The sequence below is a fragment of the Frieseomelitta varia genome, unplaced genomic scaffold (assembly GCF_011392965.1).
Source record: "Frieseomelitta varia isolate USP_RPSP 00005682 unplaced genomic scaffold, Fvar_1.2 scaffold_243, whole genome shotgun sequence".
Classification (NCBI taxonomy): Eukaryota; Metazoa; Arthropoda; class Insecta; order Hymenoptera; family Apidae; genus Frieseomelitta; species Frieseomelitta varia.
In genome coordinates, this window is record NW_025109972.1 from 177,913 (window position 1) to 200,646 (window position 22,734).

The 22,734-nt window shown below is 38.5% G+C and overlaps 2 protein-coding genes across 3 annotated transcripts in view; one reads left to right on the forward strand and one right to left on the reverse strand.

The window, feature by feature from the left end:
- The window catches only part of LOC122528010 (elongation of very long chain fatty acids protein-like), a 28,687-nt gene extending 22,254 nt beyond the window's left edge, over positions 1 to 6,433 (reverse strand). Inside the window, exon 1 of the mRNA XM_043652670.1 lies at positions 6,338 to 6,433. The gene's annotated coding sequence lies outside the window, so the exon portion shown is untranslated. The remainder of the gene's footprint in view (positions 1 to 6,337) is intronic.
- Positions 6,434 to 6,899: 466 nt separating this feature from the next.
- On the forward strand, positions 6,900 to 21,258 carry LOC122528009 (DNA fragmentation factor subunit beta). Of its 2 annotated transcripts, XM_043652667.1 has the most exons (7): positions 6,900 to 7,742; positions 9,302 to 9,403; positions 11,654 to 11,786; positions 12,506 to 12,717; positions 15,756 to 16,345; positions 16,820 to 17,002; positions 18,732 to 21,258. In XM_043652667.1, exons 1-6 carry the CDS (start codon positions 7,683 to 7,685, stop codon positions 16,977 to 16,979), a joined length of 1,257 nt encoding a protein of 418 aa, XP_043508602.1. In that variant the 5' UTR covers positions 6,900 to 7,682; the 3' UTR covers positions 16,980 to 17,002; positions 18,732 to 21,258. The 2 variants fall into 2 exon arrangements, with proteins under 2 accessions (XP_043508602.1, XP_043508601.1); XM_043652666.1 differs by having other exon boundaries at positions 6,902 to 7,742; positions 16,820 to 21,258.
- Positions 21,259 to 22,734: the final 1,476 nt, after the last annotated feature.

Sequence of the window (22,734 nt, forward strand, 5' to 3'; positions counted from 1 at the left end):
AATAGGACCTCCACGACCAATCCATTTATTTGCAAAGTGTTGATTGAAAAATTGCCTAGTCACTCGGCTAAAATGCGGCGGAGCTCCATCATGCATAAATCGCATACAAAGTCTAATATCGACTGGAATATTTATTCCTCTAATAAATAATTATTCCTCTAATATTTCGTGTAAACGCGTGCTGAAAGAAACGTACTTTGTAAAAAACGCCTGTTAGTTTCCCATCGAGGAAAAAAGGTCCAATTAAAGATTTATCAATTATTCCTGCCCATATGTTTCAACTAAACTGGTGTTGATGTCTTGAATGCGCAATAACATGTGGGTTTTCTTCATCCCAATTATGATTGTTATGAAAATTGAATATATCCCTGGTAAAACTAGCTTACTAGAGTTTGCTCTGTTTATAAAATTCATTATATCACGTAAACGAAGACAGATAGGACATATATTTATATGACTTTTTCCCATTATTTTTAGGCGTATAATCAGCTCTCAAAGTGGATCCCACCCTGTACAAAGTGTCGCAATTCTTAGAAATGTAAATTCGCGAGATTGCAAAGACTGCGATGATCCCAGCGTTGTAAGAATCGTAGCGCAAAGTAAATGAAAGGCGGTTGTGTTCTAATGGCACGCGAGCGAAGTATGCAACAGTTGGACGAACGTTCTCCGGTAATGTGGTTCGAAAACCGAAGGAGACGAACGAGCAATTAGACTCGCGATCGTTCCGTTGCATTCTTGCAACATTTAATCACGCATTTACATACGTGAAGCCATAGGTCGTCGGTGACATCCGTTTTCGATGGTTGTTGCGAAAATTGTAAAAATGTTTCTTTCCTTTTCATGACTAAATCTTCCCACCATGACCTTGAAGATGGAAGAATTGACACAACGACTCTTTGAATCTTGTCGTGCGACTTTTCCTCGACATTTTTATCGACGTTTGAATGTCAGGACTAAACGATAAAAATTTTACAAAATTCCTAATATTTCGTCTCTAACAATAAGATTCAAAGTTCTACGAAATGGCGACAGAAATTTCACGCATTGTAAAGGAGGAATTTCAATCTTCGAGTCGATTATGAGTTTGGTTTGGAGGAAAAAAGTTTCAGAACTTTCACAGACATTTGAATTTTTTACCATTTTACGCATTGTAAGGCAAATTGTCAAGGAGGAATTTCAATCTTCGAGTCGATTATGAGTTTGGTTTGCAGGAAAACACTGGAGGCGACAGAAATTTTACGCATTGTCAAGGAAATTGTAAAGGAGGAATTTCAATCTTCGAGTCGATTATAAGTTTCAGAACTTTCACAGACATTTGAATTCTTGCCATTTTCGATGGTATTGAAAGATTCAAGATTGTCAATGTCCTCGCATCTTTCAAAACGAGCCCCCACACAGATCGTTGTACGATGTTTGTTTCGCGGCATTTACGACAGTTCAAAGTATCGACAAGTTTTCGTCCAAATATTTTTACAGACGTACAATGTACACACATACGAGGCGCACACTGTTTCATATAGATTTCGGACGAGCGATTTGCGTCAGTTTCGACGTAACATTTTTTTAGACACGAGAACAAACGCAAAACGCACGGCAGTAAAGAAATGCAAAGCTCGTCCGAATGGTAAAAAAGGAAAAGAGAGGGGAAAAGAAGAATTGCGAATCTGCCGCAAGAGTCCTTTGTGGCCTGCCTTGGTGCCGCGCGAAGGCCTTTCAACTTTCTGTACTTTTATTGCGTGCAGTTCACCTGACTCTGTTTGCAACCAAACGACGCTCAAATCGCCCCTACTGGTTCTCTTACGTTTGTGTTTCGAGAGACGATTTTAGTAAGGGTCGAGGAGAGACGCGGATAGTGGATTGTAAATCGTGGACACGTGAGCTTGATGTCCGTTGACGTTGACTGGCCGAGAGTAGTGGAAAAATAAACCTGAACGGACAAACGCGTTCTAGAATTTGATCGATCCCGAAGGTGGGCGGATTGACAAAGAGCGGCATGGACAAAATACGCCAAAGGTATATAATCTGCGTGTAACGAACGGCTAAGGTAAAATTAGATTCTATTCTACCCTTCGTTATCCGTGTACTACGTTATGAATTCTTGTATGAATTCAAATTAGCGCTGTTCAATTATGACTAACAAATTGTGACTAACACTTGCTTCTGTTCCTCTTTGGTTTCAATGTGTGAAATACGTTTCTTTTCGCAGTGTGATCTAATTTGATAAAAATGTATAAAACGGCTCGTGCGAGTATGCGAACACTTGTTCGAGATCTTCTGCGAGGTATACGTTACATGTGAAATTTAGAATTCCGGCAGCATGGTAATGAAACAGTCTGTAGAAGTTGCGAGATATGCTTAATGCAAGTATACGTTGCTCCTTTTTACTCCTCTGATTCATTGTGTTTCTTTAAAGTAAAAGAATATGTGACGTATTTCATTTCTGTGTATACGTATAGATATATAGATTTCATATATCTGTAATTCAGCAGGTTATATAATTTATAACTTTCCCGATTTATTGTTCCGATACGTCTTATCAATTTTGACGACGTTCAAATACGAAAAGAAGAAATAATAAATGATCTTGATTTTGAATAACATTTTATACGGTATAATGTAACCATTTGTTACTATATTGTATAAAATATTTCGACATTTCATTAATACTATGATAAAATCTATTGGGATTTACGTTGGCCAAGTTTTAAACAAATTTAAAAATGTATATAGAAATTATCGTTTTAAAAATGTCGATTAAATAGTCAATTATTCATTGCATCGTATTTAATCTTTAATATATATGTAGTGCCATTCATTGTATGCTCAAATGGCCAATCATACTGTATCCTATTAAGTTTCTAGCATCATAGCATGAGAAAAATTGCAAGTTTCGAATCACGTGCGTACTTTGTACATAGAATGAAAGTAAACGGAAATTATAAATCATAATTTAACACGTTCGATGCTGTTTGGACTATAAAGAGCTAATACATTGACACACATTTCATTTTCACAGACTGCTTTTGGACGGTATTACTTTTCAAATGTATATTTTTGAAAAATCTCAGACAAAAATTAAATTCCTTTTTAAATACGGGAATATGTGATAGGCTTGTTTTTTTTTTACTATTTCAGCAAAAGCACACACAATGGCGACATTATTTGCGTCAGTGTGTTGGGATGAAAAATTCGCGAAGATTGAAGAATTACGTACGTATCTGATAACTGTTGTTTCCAACGTAACATTTCAAGGTAACGAAATTACACTGAGCCTTGATAATCTTATACCATATAATTGCATTATCCGTCAACGTTTCCGTTTGATTACCCTTCTGCATAAAGCATATTTTACAAACGATTCAGAGCCAAGTAAAGTTATTAGAGATTCCTATTTTATTACCATAATTAATATTGTATTAATATTATGTAATTATGGTACGCAGGATACACATACGTCAAAATGTACGATAAAGATGTATCAACGTACTCAAGTTCTATTTTGCATTCGTTAACAAGAATATGACACATTTAATTTCTGAAGCAAAGAGCGTTGGTCATATTAAAAAAAATTTGGAAGCATTTCAACAACGAAAACGAACTGCCTGCGGCTAGATAATGCTAATTTATTAGTTTCTTTCGGACGATTGTTTGTTAAAATCTGAAAGTGTTTCTTTTGTTAGCTAAAATGTGGAATATTGTGTAATAATTATTTCGAGAATTATTCATGCACGTGGATGTATTTACATATTTGAATATCTCCTTATAATACAACTTGAATATGTTAATATGTTTGTGACACTGTGTACTGTAAATTTTGACGTACGTGAATTCACGTATTCGCGTTTCAAAAATTATACGAAACACTATATTTATATTAACATTAACATAAAGTTAAATATTAATATTGCATTCGTTAAATAACATTAACATATCCATACGTGTATCTTTAACACAAAATCACGTTGATTTCGACTTTAACAAAACTCTTGAAAATGCATTGTTTAACGTTTTCCATGGATCAGCAGAGTTTTATGAAAAATATCCAACATCGAGCAGAGAAAAGAAAATTCCTCGTTATTTGCAAGGTGGAAGACGTATTTATTACGCATTATCGTCAAAAAAAAAAAAAAAACAGAGTCGGGTTAAAGTAAGAAAAATTTGCACACGAAATGCGATTAAGAACGTAATTTAGAAAATGTTAAACGTCAATCCGAAATATATGCGATGCGATTATAAATCAATGCCATTCCGTTAGCATAAATGAATGATACGAAGAATAATGCATCGATCGCGCTACTAGAAAATTCTCTAGAAAGAATGTTTCTCCTCTATTAAACAGTTACGAATCGTTGAATTAATAAATGAATAACATAAAAGTTATTGCGTCGCACACGCAACAATGACATATTGCAAAATTTGCAAAGCACAGAAACTACTAATAGGCAGGAGCTACACGTAATAGGAGTGAAATATGTTGTAATAAATGTGGAATTGATAATAAAAATACACTGACCGCGTATAACGAGAAATAGAAAATTAAAAGATTCACGGAAAGAAATTAACCTTTCATTTCATTTCAAAGCGCGACAAATCGAAGAAAGAAATTTCCTTTTAAGATTCTCTTTCTGCCTTCACTTATATCGTCGATACGCGTCGACACAACGTGATAAAACGCAAACTAAACTTAGACACTTCGATATCGGCAATATAAAGAAAAAGGAAGATCTTTGACGATGCACCGATTGATAGGTGCGATCCGGATATTCACTAACAATGAGGCATCGCGCAACACGCGCCGTCGCGTAATTTTTCTGCACGAATCGCCACATTGTGCGCCCTAGATAGCATTTGCGACACGAGCTTAAGAATAGGCTCTCGTCGCAGCCTTCAAAAGCGACAAGGTTGGATCGTGTAATGCGAAACGGCAATCCCCAGCGATATACAACGCGAGAAACGCTAAATGTTAAGTTGCCTGATCGAAAATTTCCACGTGTCGAATCATCGTAATTACTCGACCCAATTTTCTTTCGTGTGGCGATGAGCGCGACACACGGCTCAGGCAAAAAAAAAAAAGAGAGACGAAAGAAAAGGAAAATAAATGAACTCCGATCGCGAACGCAACCGAGCAAAATGCATTCTTCAGAGCTGAACGCGCGTCGCGAATTGTGCAAATTGCATAAGACGCTATGAAGTAATCGGGTACGAACAAAATGTCAACATCGGTGTTACGCGGATGAAAAATCTTTTTCTTTTTTTATTGTGATATACTCGCGTGGAAACGTCGTTGAATGTAATGGAAAGTCTCGATGTTGCCCACGAAAGTGTTTGAACATTTATGGAGCATTTTATGAATAAATTATCTGGATTGCGTTCAAACATTTTGAAACTTCATTAGCGCTGTAACGAGAACCGATTTACGTCGGTCGACTTTGAAACGAATCTGCAAAATGTATGTAGAGATATTTAATAAAGACATTTAATGCAAGTATCTCGCACACGTTGTCAGAAAAGTATTTCAACAGCCAATTATCTATTGTATTAATATATATTTAGTGGTATCATGTTTAACATGCACGCTGTATACTAATTACATTTGCAATAAATATGTTTTGACTTCTATGTACATTTCCAGATTGGTTTCAAATTACAGTAACACGTGGTAATGAAATTTCAAAATATTTTACATTTTGCATGGACAAACAATAGTGTAAATATACACAATAAACTGATACATGAACGTGGTAAACTTTATGCGAATTGATGTCTATTTTGAAAATGATTCATTTGTAATTCTATTAAATAAATGTTCGAATATTTTCTACAGTAATTCACAGTTTTTCACTTTTTACAGTAATGCACAGCATCTGTTATAACATCTATCGAGTAAAATTCTATTTTCTATTTAAATTTCATTCTTTTTTAAAATAGTATTTAGAAAAATATGAATTTGCGTAAATATCCGCAATGTAACGTAACGTAACGTAATAGTGAAAATACTTCAGTTTCGTAGAATTCTAGAATCCAGGCGAGGACACAGCACATAAGAAATATTAAATCCTTGAAATGACCGATCCTTAAAATTTTCCTTTCCCACCCTCGAACACACGTTGGAACACAAACCGCGATCAAAACAAACTGCTTGAAAAGAATTGTGAAACAATGTTGCGCTAACGCAACGTTGAACTTTGATAGGTTAACTAGCGGATTTTTACCACGGCACGGTTGTTGCGTAGAATAACACACTATTCGAACAAGTGATACTCGGCGAGAAACAATGAAACCTATCGTTAACCTAATTTACGAACATCAAGACGTTCTGTTAAACACGTATACTCACTAATAACTTCTCGAAGAGCAGTTGAATATCGACGACTGGCGATGCACGAAAACGGGTTCGATGCAAAGCGACGTGAAAGCTCGAAGGGAAACAGCCCGCGAGGAATGCCGCTGCCGCTTTGAATCAGTGGCGTGCTTGAATAAAAATGGTCAGCAAGCACCTCTTATTTAAATTTCTTTATGAAATCTCTTTATATCGCGACGTCAACGACCTCCTTAATAAATGCCGATGGGGGGGAAGTTTACGCAGCTGTTGCAATTGTCAGAAACGGTATGGTAATGGAAAGAGCGTCAGAAGTAGGTGTATAAAGTCCTGGCTTCAACGAGATGGAAAGAAAGTCATTTTCAACAACAGAAATAAATCGGCGTATTTCACGAGGCGATAAACTGTCGCCGCTGTTTGTATACGCGGATGCGTAACCTTTGAAAAAAACAACGTTGAAAGAAAAAAACGTACGATCGCCACGTGATATCGTCGAGTTAAAATGAGACAAGAAACCCGGCGAAACACAGAGAAATCAATAAATGTATCGAACGGATACAGGAAGGAAGGCTAATGATCCGGCTGGTCAAGCAGCGTGTTGTCAAAGATGAAGGAGAAAAAAAAGAAAAAGTTAAACGAGGCAAAGGTTGCCTCGAGTTGCTGGCTGTCCTCTTGGAGAGACGGGCGAGCGATGGTTCTGCGTGGTGGCGACATCTACGTGGAGGAGCGGTACAAGATTGGCTGGCAGTTCGCAGGCGCATTTCCCGGTGCATTCTCTCGTTCCAGCCTCGCTCCGAGAGCGGGGAGCGTCGTCGCGTCGTCATTCTTTCCCCGTGATCCATCGACGATAGACACCGTTCTTTTTTCTCTCTATACAACCTCCCTCTCGTTCTCCTTCCTCGTTGTTATTAGCGAGCGGGTAACACATTCGCGCGTAAAACGCATTCGCTTTATCGCGAGAGCGGGCATTCCATCGAATTCTTTCGTACGACGCAACGGCAACAGGCATCGTTCGTTTCCTCTTTGTCTCTCCCTTCTCCCTCTGTCTTCGTCTGGTCCCCTCTTTCACTACGTTTCCGCTGTCCGCAAGGTTACGTTGCTGGTTCTCTCGTCTCTTCTCTTCTCTTTCCTCCTCCCCACTCTTCCCCAGGCTTCTTCAGCTCCCGGCTTCCACTGATAATATACCCCTTCCGTCCGCCGATAAACGTACGTACCCACTGTCACGGTCGAAGAAAGAAGAGGTCGGGGTCCGGTGTACACCAGCCATTTCACAGGCGTCGTCCGTGAAATTTCTCTCCCGCATCCGACAGTCCTCTGCAGCCGGACTTTGCGGTTTCACGATTCGGCTTGGAGCGCGTCGATCATGTCGCTGATCGCCAACTGTTTCCGACGGCTCACCGAGACAACACCGGCCAAGAACGAGGTAAACAAAGACTCGGTGCCGATCCGCGCGACCCGGGCGAAGCATGCACGAGCTTCGTGCGCCGGTCGCGCGTGCTGCTCCGTGCCTCTCTGTTTCTCTTTTGCTTTTGTTCCTCTGCCTCTAACTAAGCTTGTTCAACGTTTCGTTGTCGGAACGTGCTCCTTTTTCTTTTTTGTTTTATCTTCCTTTTTTTAACAATTTTTTCGCGATACCGCACGCAGTTAATACTATCTATTAATTGGAGCATGTACAAACGAAGCCGGTTTTTGTGGTGCAAAGAGCATCGATGTTCTCAATTGTTTAACGTTATTTTTTTTTTTTTTTTTTTTTTTTTTTTTTGTAACAGAGGAAGATCATCCACGTGTATTTTATTTTTATCAAACGTGCCAAGTATATTTGCGATATTAATCGATCGTGTCACGCAATTATCGAAATACATATATCTCTACGCGATCGCGTAACTAATCTTCATTGACGGATTAACATCGTTGAATTATTGATTGTATTAATCTACGTGACTGTTGAGGAAATTGCGAATGAACAGCCGCACATACGCGTAAAAATTGTAAAAATTGTAATTTCAAAACAATTACTTGTTGCCTCGTTATCGTTCGCAAGAAATAGATCAAGCGATCTGTTTACATTATCAAATTTTCCACCAGAGTAAACAATTACGATCGGTCAACGATCTTCCTCTCTCGCAAGTAAACGAAACTCCGATCCTTGAAAAAAAAAAAAAAAAAAATGGTTCGGTCGAAAGTCGGCGCTGCTGTTGCGAAAATTCGGAAAATTTCAAAAATGGAACGAACAGCCGCAAACTTCGTATATCTTCCCCCCCCCCCCCTCTTTCGAGTGTAAGGTAATTTCAATCGCGGAGGATTAAGTTATGCGTGACCGGTGACGAGAGGCGTCCACCCGGCAGGACTTCCGGCTGATCGAACGCCGCCGTGACTTTCGATTCTGTGTTTGCGTTGCCGAGTGACCGCGATTGAACGTCGCCCAATGTGGGTCACTGGAAGAAACTGTGACACGCGGTCTTCCGCAGCTGCGACCTTGAACGCGATCGGCCTAATTGCCCGCCCCGGCGATCGCGATCCTCGATCCACGTCCGTTATCCCCGATTAAGGGATTCAGCTCCGGTTAATTTGCATATTTCCTCGTGCGATTCGCGCCAGAAGTCGCCGGTTTAACGACTCTGCTCCGATTCTGCAATCTCTCGGTTAACTAACCTCAATGACGTTTCACGGAGAATCGGGAATCTATACTTGTTGAAAAAACAGCGCCGCTTGGCGAATTCAAATTTGAAATTTAAAGGAAGAAGTTGCTGGAGAAATGCAAATTGAGATACATCGGAGCCGAATGAATGTTCGATATTTCGAGCGAATTAAACTAGTCGGAATTTAAATACTCGGCGGTTAACGGATTTATATATATATATATATATTACACGTATATGTATATTATTTCTGTGCTTTTATGGATTTCTGTGCTTTTAACTTCAGCACGAGTTAGCAGAGAAGAAAGGCTTTTTTTATCACGTTCTACCGATTGTTTTCCAGCTGAAAGGCTACAAGGTCACCGATGTAAATCGCATGCGAAAAATTGGCGTCGCCTGCAGGAGCCTCCACGAGCTGAAGCAGAAAGCGTGCGCGAAGCTGAACGTGAGTATCCCGATGTGATTAACGCTCACAGCGTTTATTTAATCGACCGATAGTCCGATTCATGCTACGTGAGAGAGAGAGAGAGAGAGAGAGAGAGAGAGAGAGAGAGAGAGAGAGAGAGAGAGAGAGATGTGGAGCAAGGGAGACATTACCAAACGGTTCGCTCGCGTTGCATGGAAACCGTACCGTGGTTCCACGCCGCTTTTACATGTCATGATAAAAGTTGTCGGCTGAAATTGGGTCATAAAAGCCTCGCAGCTGATCCGTAGTACGCTCCTGGAAAATTGTGACGCCTCGCGAGTTCGGTATTTCGTTACAAGTGCACGTAAAACCAACCTCGTTCTCTCCTTGTAAAATTTACCAAGAAGAAAGAAAGAAAAAAAAAAGAAAAGAGCAGCTCGCTTCCTGCATAAAGTTATTCGTTCGTTCGATTCGCGTGGATTATTCAAACTCGTTATTTAGCCTCGAGGCCAAGTAAGAAATAAGTAGAAACTTATAAATTACGCAAAATTCGGCGAGTGTCGCGGGAAAAAGTCGTACGAAAAATGAAAAACTGCTCGCCTGTTTCATTGTTCAACGTTCGAGACAATGTGAATTTCGGAGCCGGTGGTCTGAATATTTTAACATACGCAAGGTCTTTAGTGTCGCGTGTAACGGCTCTGGCCAGAGTTCCTCCACGTGTCCGGACGAAAAAGAAAAGAAAAAAAAAAACAAAAAAAATGAATTCGAACGGCCGGATTACGAGAGGCGGGCAGGCACGTGCGGATAATTAATCGCGAGAGGCACGGAGGTTGAGAGGATCGGAGGATCTACGTGGGGCCGCGGCGCTTGCCAACGCGCTTTCGAGGATAGGTTAATCTGGTTGGTGGATCGACCTTGGTGCCGAATCGCGTTCGCCTGCAGCGTGTAGCTCTATCGAACCGGCCCGGCCACGGGCAAGGAGCAGCCCCAATGTCAAGGTCGGCCGTCTGCTGGACCGATAGCCTAGAACCAAAGTGGCCAAGATTTTTTCCCCATGTTTTTCGGCCGCTCCCACGAACGCGGCTGCTCGACGTTTGCCAGCTTCCGGCCACCACGCTGGACTCCTCCTCCGCTGTAACTGGTGCAGAACTGCAATTCCGAAAGAATTGATTGCGACGATGTGCGCCACCGTGAAACAACGAACGACGCCTGCCCCGTTCATGGTGCGCCGCACGTGCCGCCGATTTGCTCGTTGTAACTGGGTCAACTTTGTGCCTCTTCTCTTGCATGAAGGAAAAAGAAGGAAAAACGACGAAAAAAAAAAAAAAAAAAAGAAAGAAAGAATCAACAGGAGCACACAGCGTTACGTTACGCGGTTCGGTTAAAGGTTAACTGTCCGTGACTTTGTTCCCTCGGCATCGAGGTGGATTCAGTGTGCGCTCGCTCGATTTCATCGACTTTCACAGGCTTTGCCCGGTTACGTACGTCGAAGGACGTAACGGTTTCGATTATGCTCGCTCGCGATCGGAAACGCGAGATTTGTGTGTTGAACGAGGTTGAATGAGGATGTTTGAAATCCGTATTGATGGCTGGTTATTCATTTTACTTTCGATCGTTGCGTCATTCGTCATTCCCCTTCGTTCGATTTACGTTACTGGAATTTGCCTCGTCGATTGTTATGGCCGTGACAGGGAGTTCCGATTGAAGAATTTTTACTGGATAAGATTCAATGCTATGCTTTTGAAACCTAGGTTCTACGATTCTATGAAATTTAAAGACACATTGATGTATTTACAGTATTAAGGATGAATTGCTTGGCTCTTAATGAAGCTGAAAGTCATTTTGATATAACAGCTGGAAATTCCAATTAAGAATTAATTTTCCTATTTGAGAAACGCTTTGTGATCTAACAAACGACTATATTCACTCTCCTTTCCATCCATTTGTCTAAAGCGATGAATTTGGATCGAAGGAAGGTGTCTCGGTGTCGTAACATCTGGCAATTAATACCGCTTCATGGTGAAATACAAATGAAATGGGTGTACCTTTGCAACCGATCAAGAGTTTGAATTATATTCTACTCCATTTCACACTTAATTTGATATTTCGCAATATGCCAATTATTCCTGAATATTTTTTAACTATACAATACAATAACTATCGACGAGTTCGTCTCCTACGTACAATGTGCTAAAATATTCACTATTCGTATTAATAAAATCTATCAATACAAACTTAACGAGATAGAAAGTAAATTGGTATCGATAAGTAAATCTTCTAAATTTCTAGATAACAAACGACCCTGGCGAAATCAACATCTACTTGCTCGATGGTTCGTTGATCGACGAGGAAGAGTATTTTTCCACGTTGAAGCCTCAGACGACGCTGATCCTTCAGAAACCTGGCGAGAAAGTGTTAACCGGTTAGTGTTGTCAATTTTCTTCTTATAATCGAATGTGAGCTGTATAGATTAAAATTAATTAAAATTGACATTCGTAGGAAATGTCATCGTATGCCCACCAATGACTAAACATTTTCATACGACAAAAGAACTTTGCATAACGTAAGAATAACTGGATAATATTTACTGGCAAATATTAGGTCCTCGGTCAAATCCATTTGCGTTTTGCTTATTTAATAAGACTTGTTTAATTTTATAATATATAATAAGACTTAATTTTAAATAAGACTGTTTAATAAGACTTGTTTAATTTTAGATTTTAAATCTAAAATAGGCTCATTTATTAATTCCTATAAAAAAAAGAAAAGAAAATTGTGTTTTTCATTCCGGCAAATATTTTTTCAGTCAAACGCAAGCATTCGAAAATATTCGAAAACATTGGAAACCTTGGAGATACCACGCATTTGCTTGCAACTATGCAAGAAAATAAAATCAATGATTTCAATTCATTTATTGTGATTGTTGCAACTCACGTAAAATTTCAATGCATTTGAAATACTTTAATGCAGAACTTTTTCCCCAGAGATAATTAAGAATAATCGTCGTTTCGTAGGTAAAGCAGTCAACGTGTCAACTGGTTCGTTCATTGTTTGACGATAGAACAGGCCAAGCTGAATAGAGAGCCTGGAAACACGTGTCGTTTCGAACGCAGCCTCACGAGATCCGTTCTTTGCTTGCAGACGCGGACCTTCTGTATGATACCTTGAGGCGTGTTAACATCGATTTTCTGATTGCCGGCGAGAAAGCGTCCGAGTTCCTCACGGAACACCTTAGAGCGAAGGTCGCTGTTCTAAATAACGCTTTGAACAAAGATGACTCGAAAACAACGTTCAGCAGCAGGGACGAACATCCGGAGTGGTTTCACGGATTGGACACTAACTGCGCGACCAAAGTAAGTTCTTCCGCCTCTGGAAAAAATATTTTCACGCTCTGCTCACTCTCAAAGGATTTTCCTTTTTCGTCTCTTTCCCTTTCGTCGCGTATTTATCTTATCGCCACGGTTATAAATATTCACAAAGAAAAATCAGGTTTACCTTGTGAGTGGTGACGAGTTTAAGATTTGATCCACGGCCAGACTGTTTCTTCGAGCCACGAATTCTGCGAGACCTATTGAAACCTACAGGATAAAATGCGAAGTATCAATTAACAGACTGAAAATACTTTTGAAGACACCAAAGACTGCACTTGTCTACTTGTTAACTCTTCAAATTTACTATTAATTCAATTCGATCTAATTTAATTCAACTTACTAATTTATATCGCCGTTAATTTACTAACTGTCATTCACCAGTCCCGAGGTATTTGTGAATTTAAAATTTCCTGAAATTTACGTGTTAGTGTAGTTGGATGTGAGAATAAAGGGATGAAAAAATCGATACACGGCCATCCTACGCATTTCCTCGGTGAAACTTTTCCCCATAGATACCGTTCGGGTCGTGATCAACGATAAGTCACCCTTCGAACGTATAAGTCGGTCTAGGTCGGCGCTTAATGTAATAGAACGAGAGAGGGAGTTTATCCTTTGACGTTCGATATCGTTCGAGTTAATTAACGTCACGGCGCTTTCATTCTGGCGGATTGCTATTTATCGCGCGATTTCTTTACGAAATCCTACTGCCGTCGATTCAACGGCCGCGCTAAATAATTAATCAGCCTCAAACGTTCTCATTCGTTCGTCGTCGAACAGACTTCTGCTGCCACGCTTGTCTCGATCGCGTAATTCATTCGTCACGGGATAATACCACGGATTACGTGGAAAAATAATAAATTTGTATTTTGGCTGCGAAGCTCGACGTCGATATCACGAGAATTCCTGTAGCTCGCAAATCCCGCACCTAATCTTCGCCCGTGTCGATATATATCTATCCTGCCAGGATCGAATCTACAGCGCAGATTTCCCAGATAGCTTTACCGATGAAACACGCCTCTTTTCCTCCGTGATTTTTGTCCTTTCATCACACCTCGTTTCTTTTGATCACGAGCGACTGGTATTTTCTATTATACCGTTGCACGGGCGCGCGAATAGATTATCATCGTAAAAAGCCGCCTTTGCTGATCGTTGGACAACAGGGACAATTTACGAGAATTTGTAAGTGTTTCTTTTTCGAATGTAGTTTAAAAATATAGAACTCAGGTAAAAGATTGTCGCGACGAAACGTTCTAATTGGATTAAATATTATATAACTAGATTTGTGGATCTGCGAGGAACTTGACGATATAAAAATGCATAGGATGCATGAAACATGCAAATACGTATAAAATGCAAAGGTGAGGTACCTTTATATTCGTTGTAACCGCGTCGAGAATTTTTATGTATATATATATATATATATTTTTTTTTTTGTTACTTTCATGAATATTATAGAAATTTGTTTCGTCTACTGAATATTGTAATAAATACTCTGCATTTGGACGCTTTATTTATTTCTGCACATTGCGTGCATATCGTGCGACTCTGCAAACTTCCACGAAAATCCACGGTCCAGTTACTAATAACTTGGCAAGTGAAACAAACTTCCACCAACATTTCTTTCTCGCGTTCACGACAGTGCGAATTTGCATAAAAATCCACAACCTAATCGCAAACAGTACCACGTCTTCCACGAACGCCTCATGAATCACTTGCATTCCGTTGCGTTCTTCGAAATTCCGCACGGATGCACGAAAAAATCCACAATCTGTCGATTGTTCGCCGAATAACAATTGTGTTTGGCCAACGCGATACGAAGATGGTAACTCGCGGATCTGGATCGGTCGAAATTAGCTCGGACGTATGATCTATTGTTCGTTATGATAAACAATAACGAACGATTCTATTGCCGACTTACCGAAAACAATGGCACAGGCTCCGTTTTGATTATAGAACACATTAACGTTCACAATACGGCAATGTCGGCGCATACTGACCCATTTCGATTTGCCACAGCGAGATTGTTGCCATTTACGGCGCGCACGAGGGTAAATACCCCCTCGATACGGGATACAAGCTGCTCCAGCCTGTTGGAACGCGCGTCATGTTATTTGATTAATCATTTCGCTACCACGAAACGAAATACATATCTCGTGTGGAGTAACAGTACTTGTGTGTGTGTGTGTGTGTATATATATATATATATATATATATATTTTTACAGACACATACGTATTTTGCTCTTTAGTGTTTACAATTGAATGCTTCGAGATATTTCGTTCCACGGTCGGTTTCAAGCTTTTAGTTTCGTTAGATTATTCGCAGAGATTGGAAAACCAACTTGTTAATCCCCTTTGCTCAGTGTGATCGGTTGAAAACGATCATGCGTCATGGATTCGAATGACGCAATTTGCATAACAATTTACGTTGTTTATATTATTTATTATATCGTTTACAATAGATGCATTACATTTCTAACGCACGTGTTCTAACATCTTTTTTACAGAATGCAAATTGTTAAAATAATATTCACGAATAATATTATAAGTAATAATATTAATAATAAATAAATAATAAATAATAATATAAGTAATAATATTAATAATAAATAAATAATAAATAATAATATAAGTAATGATATTAATAATAAATAATAATATAAGTAATAATATTAATAATAAATAATAATATAAGTAATAATATTAATAATAAATAATAATATAAGTAATAACATTAATAATAAATAAATAATAAATAATAAGTAATAATATTAATAATAAATAATAATATAAGTAATAACATTAATAATAAATAAATAATAAATACTAAGTAATAATATTAATAATAAATAAATAGTAAATAATAAGTAATAATATTAATAATAAATAAATAGCAAATAATAAGTAATAATATTAATAATAAATAAATAATATTATTAAAATAAGTATCAAGAACGATAATCGACATCCAATCGGGAACGTATGTAAACTCGACGTAAACGAGATTAATCATGTTTACAGGAAGCTTACTTGCATCGTCGATGCCAAGACAGAATACGGGGCTACTTGTACAAAACGATCGAGCAGATCAGATCGTCGGACGTGTTCACGAAGGATCCACGAGCCAGAAAGCAACTGTTGTACGCGATAGCCTTCTTCAAGATGCAGCTGAAAGAGGATCACTACTTTGGCTATTATTTCGATAGGAGCCGGGCAAAGATCGAGGCGTTGGAGGGTGCTGATCAGCTCGATTCGTCGGCCTGTTACGATCATTGTCCCTGTAGGTTGAAATGGCTCGACGATGGCACGTACTTCAGATTGTTCGGCACGGCGGAGCAAACCGACGACGTCGACGGCGTGAAGAAGAGGAACGAGAGGAACTCGGCGGCGGACACAAAGACTGAGGAGGAGGCGGAGGCAGAGGAGAACTGCCCTTACAAGATTAGAAGGATAGAGAAGAAAATGTGTATCGCGTTGTGCGATCAGACGGGCGAGTTCAGATGTCACGGAGTGTGGAACGAGGAGAAATGTCCTTACGGGACGCACAAGATCAATCCGTACAGGTCGAAGGAAGAGCTCGTTTTATTCTCCACGTGGAACTTTGATCACAAGTAAGTCGTATTTCCAGTTTGCAAGCTCCCGAAGCGTCCTGTCAATTTTAGATGAAACCGTATTCTTTATCGATGTGAATATTCGAGCGACTTGGACCAGTGTCGACATCGTTATTTAAAAATTTACGAAACTTTCAGTATATTTGCTGTTCTTATCTTTAGACTGTAAAATGTATTTCTGTCTATCAATTGAGCATGAATTTCAACTGATGAATTAAAATTGAAAGACTAAAGACATAGAAAGATTAAGACAAGATAGTGTCGTTTCTTTGTTGAATATAAAATTGATGGATGACTTGGTAGTGTATGTACATATTGTACTATAATGTTTGCTATAGAGAATCAGCCGAAAACCATGATTTAGTTAATTGAATTTGTTTCATTATCATAAACACATGGATTTCATCGTGGTATTCGAACGACTTGAGTTAAATGAGTGGGCTATTTGTGAGAATCGCTGTGTATGATTTTCAGGATCGAAAGGTCCAGGACCCTGATTCCATTACTGCTGAAACTAGCGTCCAAAGGAGCCGCCAACGAGGCAGATCTCATCGAAATTTACGACAATCTGTTCACGATAAAGAACTTGAGACTGGTTCACATCGTATGCCATGATAAGAGCTCGCACAAATAATTAATTCATTATCACCTGAAAGGGTTAACAAAGATTTCAACGATGCGGGACGAAATGGAAAAGAAAAGGGGAAAAAGAAATATTAAGATACGTAACACGTAGAAGTAACCTTTGAATATAAATGTAATAACTCCTCGTATGAAAAGCGTATATAATTGTAAATTGCTGTTGATAGATGATTTGAAACTTCAAAGTTTATCATTTGTTGTACACGATTCCGATTCCGTTGCGCCACATAGCAACAAAGCAATACCGATCGCGAGATCGAGCAACCTTCTTCTTTTTATGATAGATTAAGTCAAATTTTCCTACACTGCAATTTTCCATCATCTACCTATGAAACACTATGCACGTTCGATAAAGATATATATATATATATCTGAAAGCGACTGAAAATGAGAATTTATGATGGAGATCTTGCGCACAGTTTCTGTCTCGATCGATAAACCAGTGTGATCGTTGATAATTCGAATATAACTATACTCCCCGGAGAGTAAGATCAAAGTGATTAAATCGCGAATTTTTAATCTGTAAAAACGTCGAGAACGCATATAGTATGCAAAAAATATACAAAATACGATAGATTATTGGTGTTGAAAAAGTACGAAATTTGTATCACTTTGAACTTTCAACGCGTCGTCATTCTATAAATTGTAAACTTTCGTAAATTATAATTTCTGGCGAATGTGATGGGAAAGTTAGAAAAAAAATGTAAATGAACGTTACTCTAAAAAAAAACCGAATTGAAACTTTCTGATTTTAAATGATTATAATTTTGAAATCAATGCATGAAATGTAAAAATTCAAACGCTATTTTATAAATGGAACTCGATACTTATAGCGTGTAAAATTGTTGATTGATAACAGTGAAATATGTAATATTAAAGATAAGAAAATATTAAGAGATAAGATATCAAGAAATTACACGAAACATGTTTCTTTTATTATATTATATTATACTTAGAAAGCAAAACGAAATGTATTGAATGTAAAGAATTGTTATTATATTTCATCCGTACATATCTTCTTGAGATGATAAGCTTTCCAATAAAATCAATGTTAACGATGTCAAGTATGCGAGTCACTCGCCATCATGTGCGTCAAGTGTTTATAGACGAGTTTATTGTTAACATTCATTTTACTGCACGGTTCTCTCAAAGAGAAATGTGGTATACATATATGGACGAAATATGTTCAATACATTTTACTTTATTTCAAGATTAAATTATAATATAATAACAAACGTATTTCGCTGAAGATCTGCATCATAATAATCTTATCTTAATACATCGCATTTTACTGTCATCACTTAACAATTTTAGCAGTATGTTTCTACACGTTATAAATTCCATTTGTAAAAGAGCATTTGAATGTTTATATGCAATTCGTTTACTCGTTTCGAAATTACGATCATTTGCAGTCAGAAAGTTTCCAGTCAGCTTTTTCGCTTCATTTACATTCTCTCTACTTTTCACATCGCATTTATCATAAATAATCGTGACTCGCAGAATGATGCCGCGTTAAAATCTGTCCAAAGAGCTATGAATTTCACACTTCTTTGATACTCTCCATTCTGTTTTTGATGACATTTCTTTTGCCACGTTCGTAAAAAATTCAAAGACGTGTAAAAATTCGCGGTCCAGAAACTGAAATCAGCGCACCGTTCACTGCGACAACTTTTTTATCACATTTTTAAGACGTCTTTACGCAATCCTAACGACTACTGTAAACTTTCTATCGACATTTTTGCAGAACAAGTGCCACGGAACGACGTCTCCCCTACTCCAGCACTGAATCTGAGTTCCCAATCATCTCGGGAACGTCTCAATATGTCATACAGGGTTGGGCGCAACGGAATAATCGTTGATTAAAAAGATTTATCAAAGATGGATCGAAGTGATTCGTCGAAAGGACTGTTAATTATCTTGTTGAAAGTGCGACAAAAGGGACTGTTTGAAGAAGACTTTAGGATGGCTTTAGAATTTATCTTAAAAAAGAAAAAAAGAGAAAAAGAAAAGGGATACACTCCACAAGATCGAGTATATTTCGGATATTTTTGATTCGACTGGTTCACCAAAGACAAAAACAAAGTTCTGATACATATATATATGTATACATACATATATTATATAAATATTTAAATATATATATATATATATTCGTTATTGAATCTAGAGAATACATACACGTGTATATCTATTTATTATGGATGCGTGCGCAGAATGATGGAATCGCGTCTCATTGGAATTGAATATTTAAATTCTAAATAACATTGAAACGTTGAATAATTAGTGAAAATGTGGAAAAATAAATTCGCGTAGTATATATGCTAGGTTTATTTCTGTCTAGCGTTACGTGTTACTATGACTTATGAAAGATTCATTTGAAAAACAAGAAAACGCTGGACGTAACCAGTTCAATTCTCCTTGGAATCTATTAAAAGAAACGTAGATGTATTTGTGAAAGAATAGAGAAGGAATGTCTGTGCTGAATCGTTAAAAAAAGAAATCTTTTAATTTATCTTTGAAAGAAGAATCCACAACAATAAGCACGTGCATAAAAACGATTCCGTTTCATTCAATTTGATTGTTGTCAGGCTATATTCTACTTATCCTGCGCTCGTAACATATAAATAAGTATACATATTGTACTATATTTAGGTATACACCGATATACATATTATATTATATTTAGGTATATACACAAGGGAAATTACAAAATGTTCTGGAGACTCGCTATATATCTAATGCGGCATATTCTTCCGATATGGTGATGTCTAACGGAAGGACCTGACTCGAATTATGTCTTTTTGATAATTCTTCTTTTTTAATCTGATTTCGATCGGTCTCTGTTCGTTTTGTCGCGACTCGTCTCGCGAGACTGACGAACCAACACACTTTTTATAAAATCTGAATTGCTATCGACGACGACGACGTACAATTCTACAAAACTAACAAGAGAGTAGTGACAGTTGGCAACTTCAGTAAATTTATTCGCGCATCGAGATGTATATTAAATAGCGCGCCTCTTTTTGCTTCGAACATTGGCAATTATTTGATACAACCTTCTGGCCACATTCACGCAACATGTACTCTATGGTAAACAGACGACGGATGTTTATGCATTTAAATGATAATGTGCAGGAATTCAAAGAAAACAGATTCAAAGAAAAAATACTCGTCAGAATACCCAATATGCATTTGCATGAAAATCCGCAGTAATGAAGCATTTGTTGCGAGATCATCTTATGTCCTAAATAACTCGTGTTTGAAGTACCACGCGTTATTAACACTATAACAACCGACGACGCCACTGTCATACGATTTTCAACAAAGAGATTAATCCATTAAGAGCCAACGTTGCGTTAACAAATTTCATTTAAATTCAATTTTTTTTTTTAAAATCGATTCACGTTATCGAATTCCGTTTTCTTTAACGCCGTGACTGCGAACATTTCCCTCCCACCAGGATTTTATAATTTTAAAGGAGTGTTGTGTTTGTAACGTTAGACGAACAAAATGGATGAAAAACTTGTTCGATCATAGAGTTCGTAGCTTATTCAAAGAAATTCCTAGTTGAAAGTTAGTAGTTGGTGGTTATAGTGTTATGTGTGACAGACCATCGTGTCCCAAGCGATTGGAAATTTGCAACGCTGCTGTTCGAAAAAGTTTCCTTTCTGCCGCCTCTCGAGAGTCGAGTATTAAAAGGAGAGGCTCGCGTAATCGATCGAAGGGTGGCGTGTCGCAGTGGCTACAAGTATCGTTTGTCGATGCGCGTTGCACGCGAAATCCCAGCTTTATCGTCGGAGGAATTCGTTTGAAGAATCGTTTTGTACCGAGTGTTGTACAACACTCGTGGCTTGACCTGCGGTTTATTGATTTTTTCTTTTTTTTTTTTTTTTAATCTCTCGAAGTTTCTCTAGTCAATGAGGATTGGTTTTGGTGATCCGTTGCATTCCCAGCTTATCTTAAAATGAACGTCGTTACGAAATTCACTCGTACATAAAAGGGTAATCGCTGGATACCGTGATGCGCGTTAAACACGAAGGAGCAGCGAGAAAGGATAGAGAGATTGAATAATTTTTGCGAGAAGTATCGTGTGGAAACGATAACGACGTTGTATCACGACCCTGCACGATAAGTGCGATACTTCCTCGTAGGCAACGTGTAAGCATAGTTATTTTTCAATGTAAAGCGACTGTGTAGCTCTATTTTAGGCAAATGTATATTTTAGGTACGAAAGAACGGCGCAGAGATGAGCGCAAGAGTGAAAACAGAAAGCTAGTCGTTAATTTCTTTCGTTTCCATCCCCGCTTATTCCCATCACGCTCGCTCGCAAATGACGTGAGCAAGAATTAATTGCATTCGGTTAATTACCGAGCGTCGAACTCGTTTGCAACTTCGCCGGTGTAAAATTTTGCCGGCGTCGAGGCGTCTCGGCAGCAAAAGAATTTCGCAAATTAAAAAAAAAAAAAAATGCAACGTCTTACTTACTCGAATTACAATCGGAGAAAGTTGTTGGATATTTTCGGTGAATGACATTTTCGTACAATGATTGATTTGAACGTCACGTGGAAGTAATCTCGCGAAAGTATTCGAGCATATATACGTTGCGTAATACGTTTATGGAATTTCATTAATGCTGCAACGAGTCGCAGAAGTCGGAAAATTACGAGGAACACGTAACGAAAAACGTATATTTGGTAAAAAATCAACGAAATGTTAAATACGATCCCGCTGAACGTTAACACTGATTGACAAAATTAATCGCGGCTGTTTAAATATTTTCCACGAGCCCTGTGAAATATGTACCCGCATTAAATATCTTGCAATTTCTGCGCGCACTGAAACATTCTTTTTTTTTTTTACACTTGACAAACGTGATCGCGACGCTCAGATTTCGCCACGGTATTAATGAAATGTTAAATTCGCGCTGCTTCGCGTGAAACATAAAGTTAATCAACTTTCTGTGATTATTCGCCAGCAGCTTTCGCATCACCGAGAATCCACTCTCACGTTGAACCACTCGAGCTTGTTTCACTCGAGCGTGTAAATTAATTTTACTATGAGTAGAAAGGTAATATCAACTATTCTAAAATTCGTCGTTCAACTCACGAAGCACGCGCTCTAACGATCGGTTCGATTGATGAAAAATATTTGGACACGGTTACACCCATCCCACGCGCGTATATTTTCGCCTCTGTTAACCGGTGGAAATTTCAAATTCGTTTCGAATTCACAAAATGACGAACGTTTCGTCGTAACTCCGCTTGTTTTTTCAATTACGTCGCGCGCGGCCCCGATAATTAAACGACGTGCAATTGTCGCGCAGAAGCGCACGCTCCGCGCGGGAATTTATGTCGAGGCGAACGAACGGATGATTAAGGGAAACAATGTAATTTCATTAACTCGCGAAGACAGTACACAGGCGGAGTACGACGTGCTCGACCCGATTAAAACGGGGATCGGATCTCCTGATTTCTTTCACGCGCGATCGCGGGATTTAAGTAAGTCGTGGCCTGCTTTCGTTTCGAGACGAGTTATTTCTGCCTGTAAAATATACACGCTACGCGCGCCTGTAAATCAATTACCACCGGGTTAATCACAAGCGCAATTAAAAGGGCGATTACAATATAAGAACCGTCCGACGTTCGATCCACTGTCGTTTAATTTAATTGCAGCTCCAACCTTCTCCCTTTTCCCCCTTTCTTTCCCTCCCTTTCTTTTCACCGTTCGTCCGCCTTTCACGTCGCGAA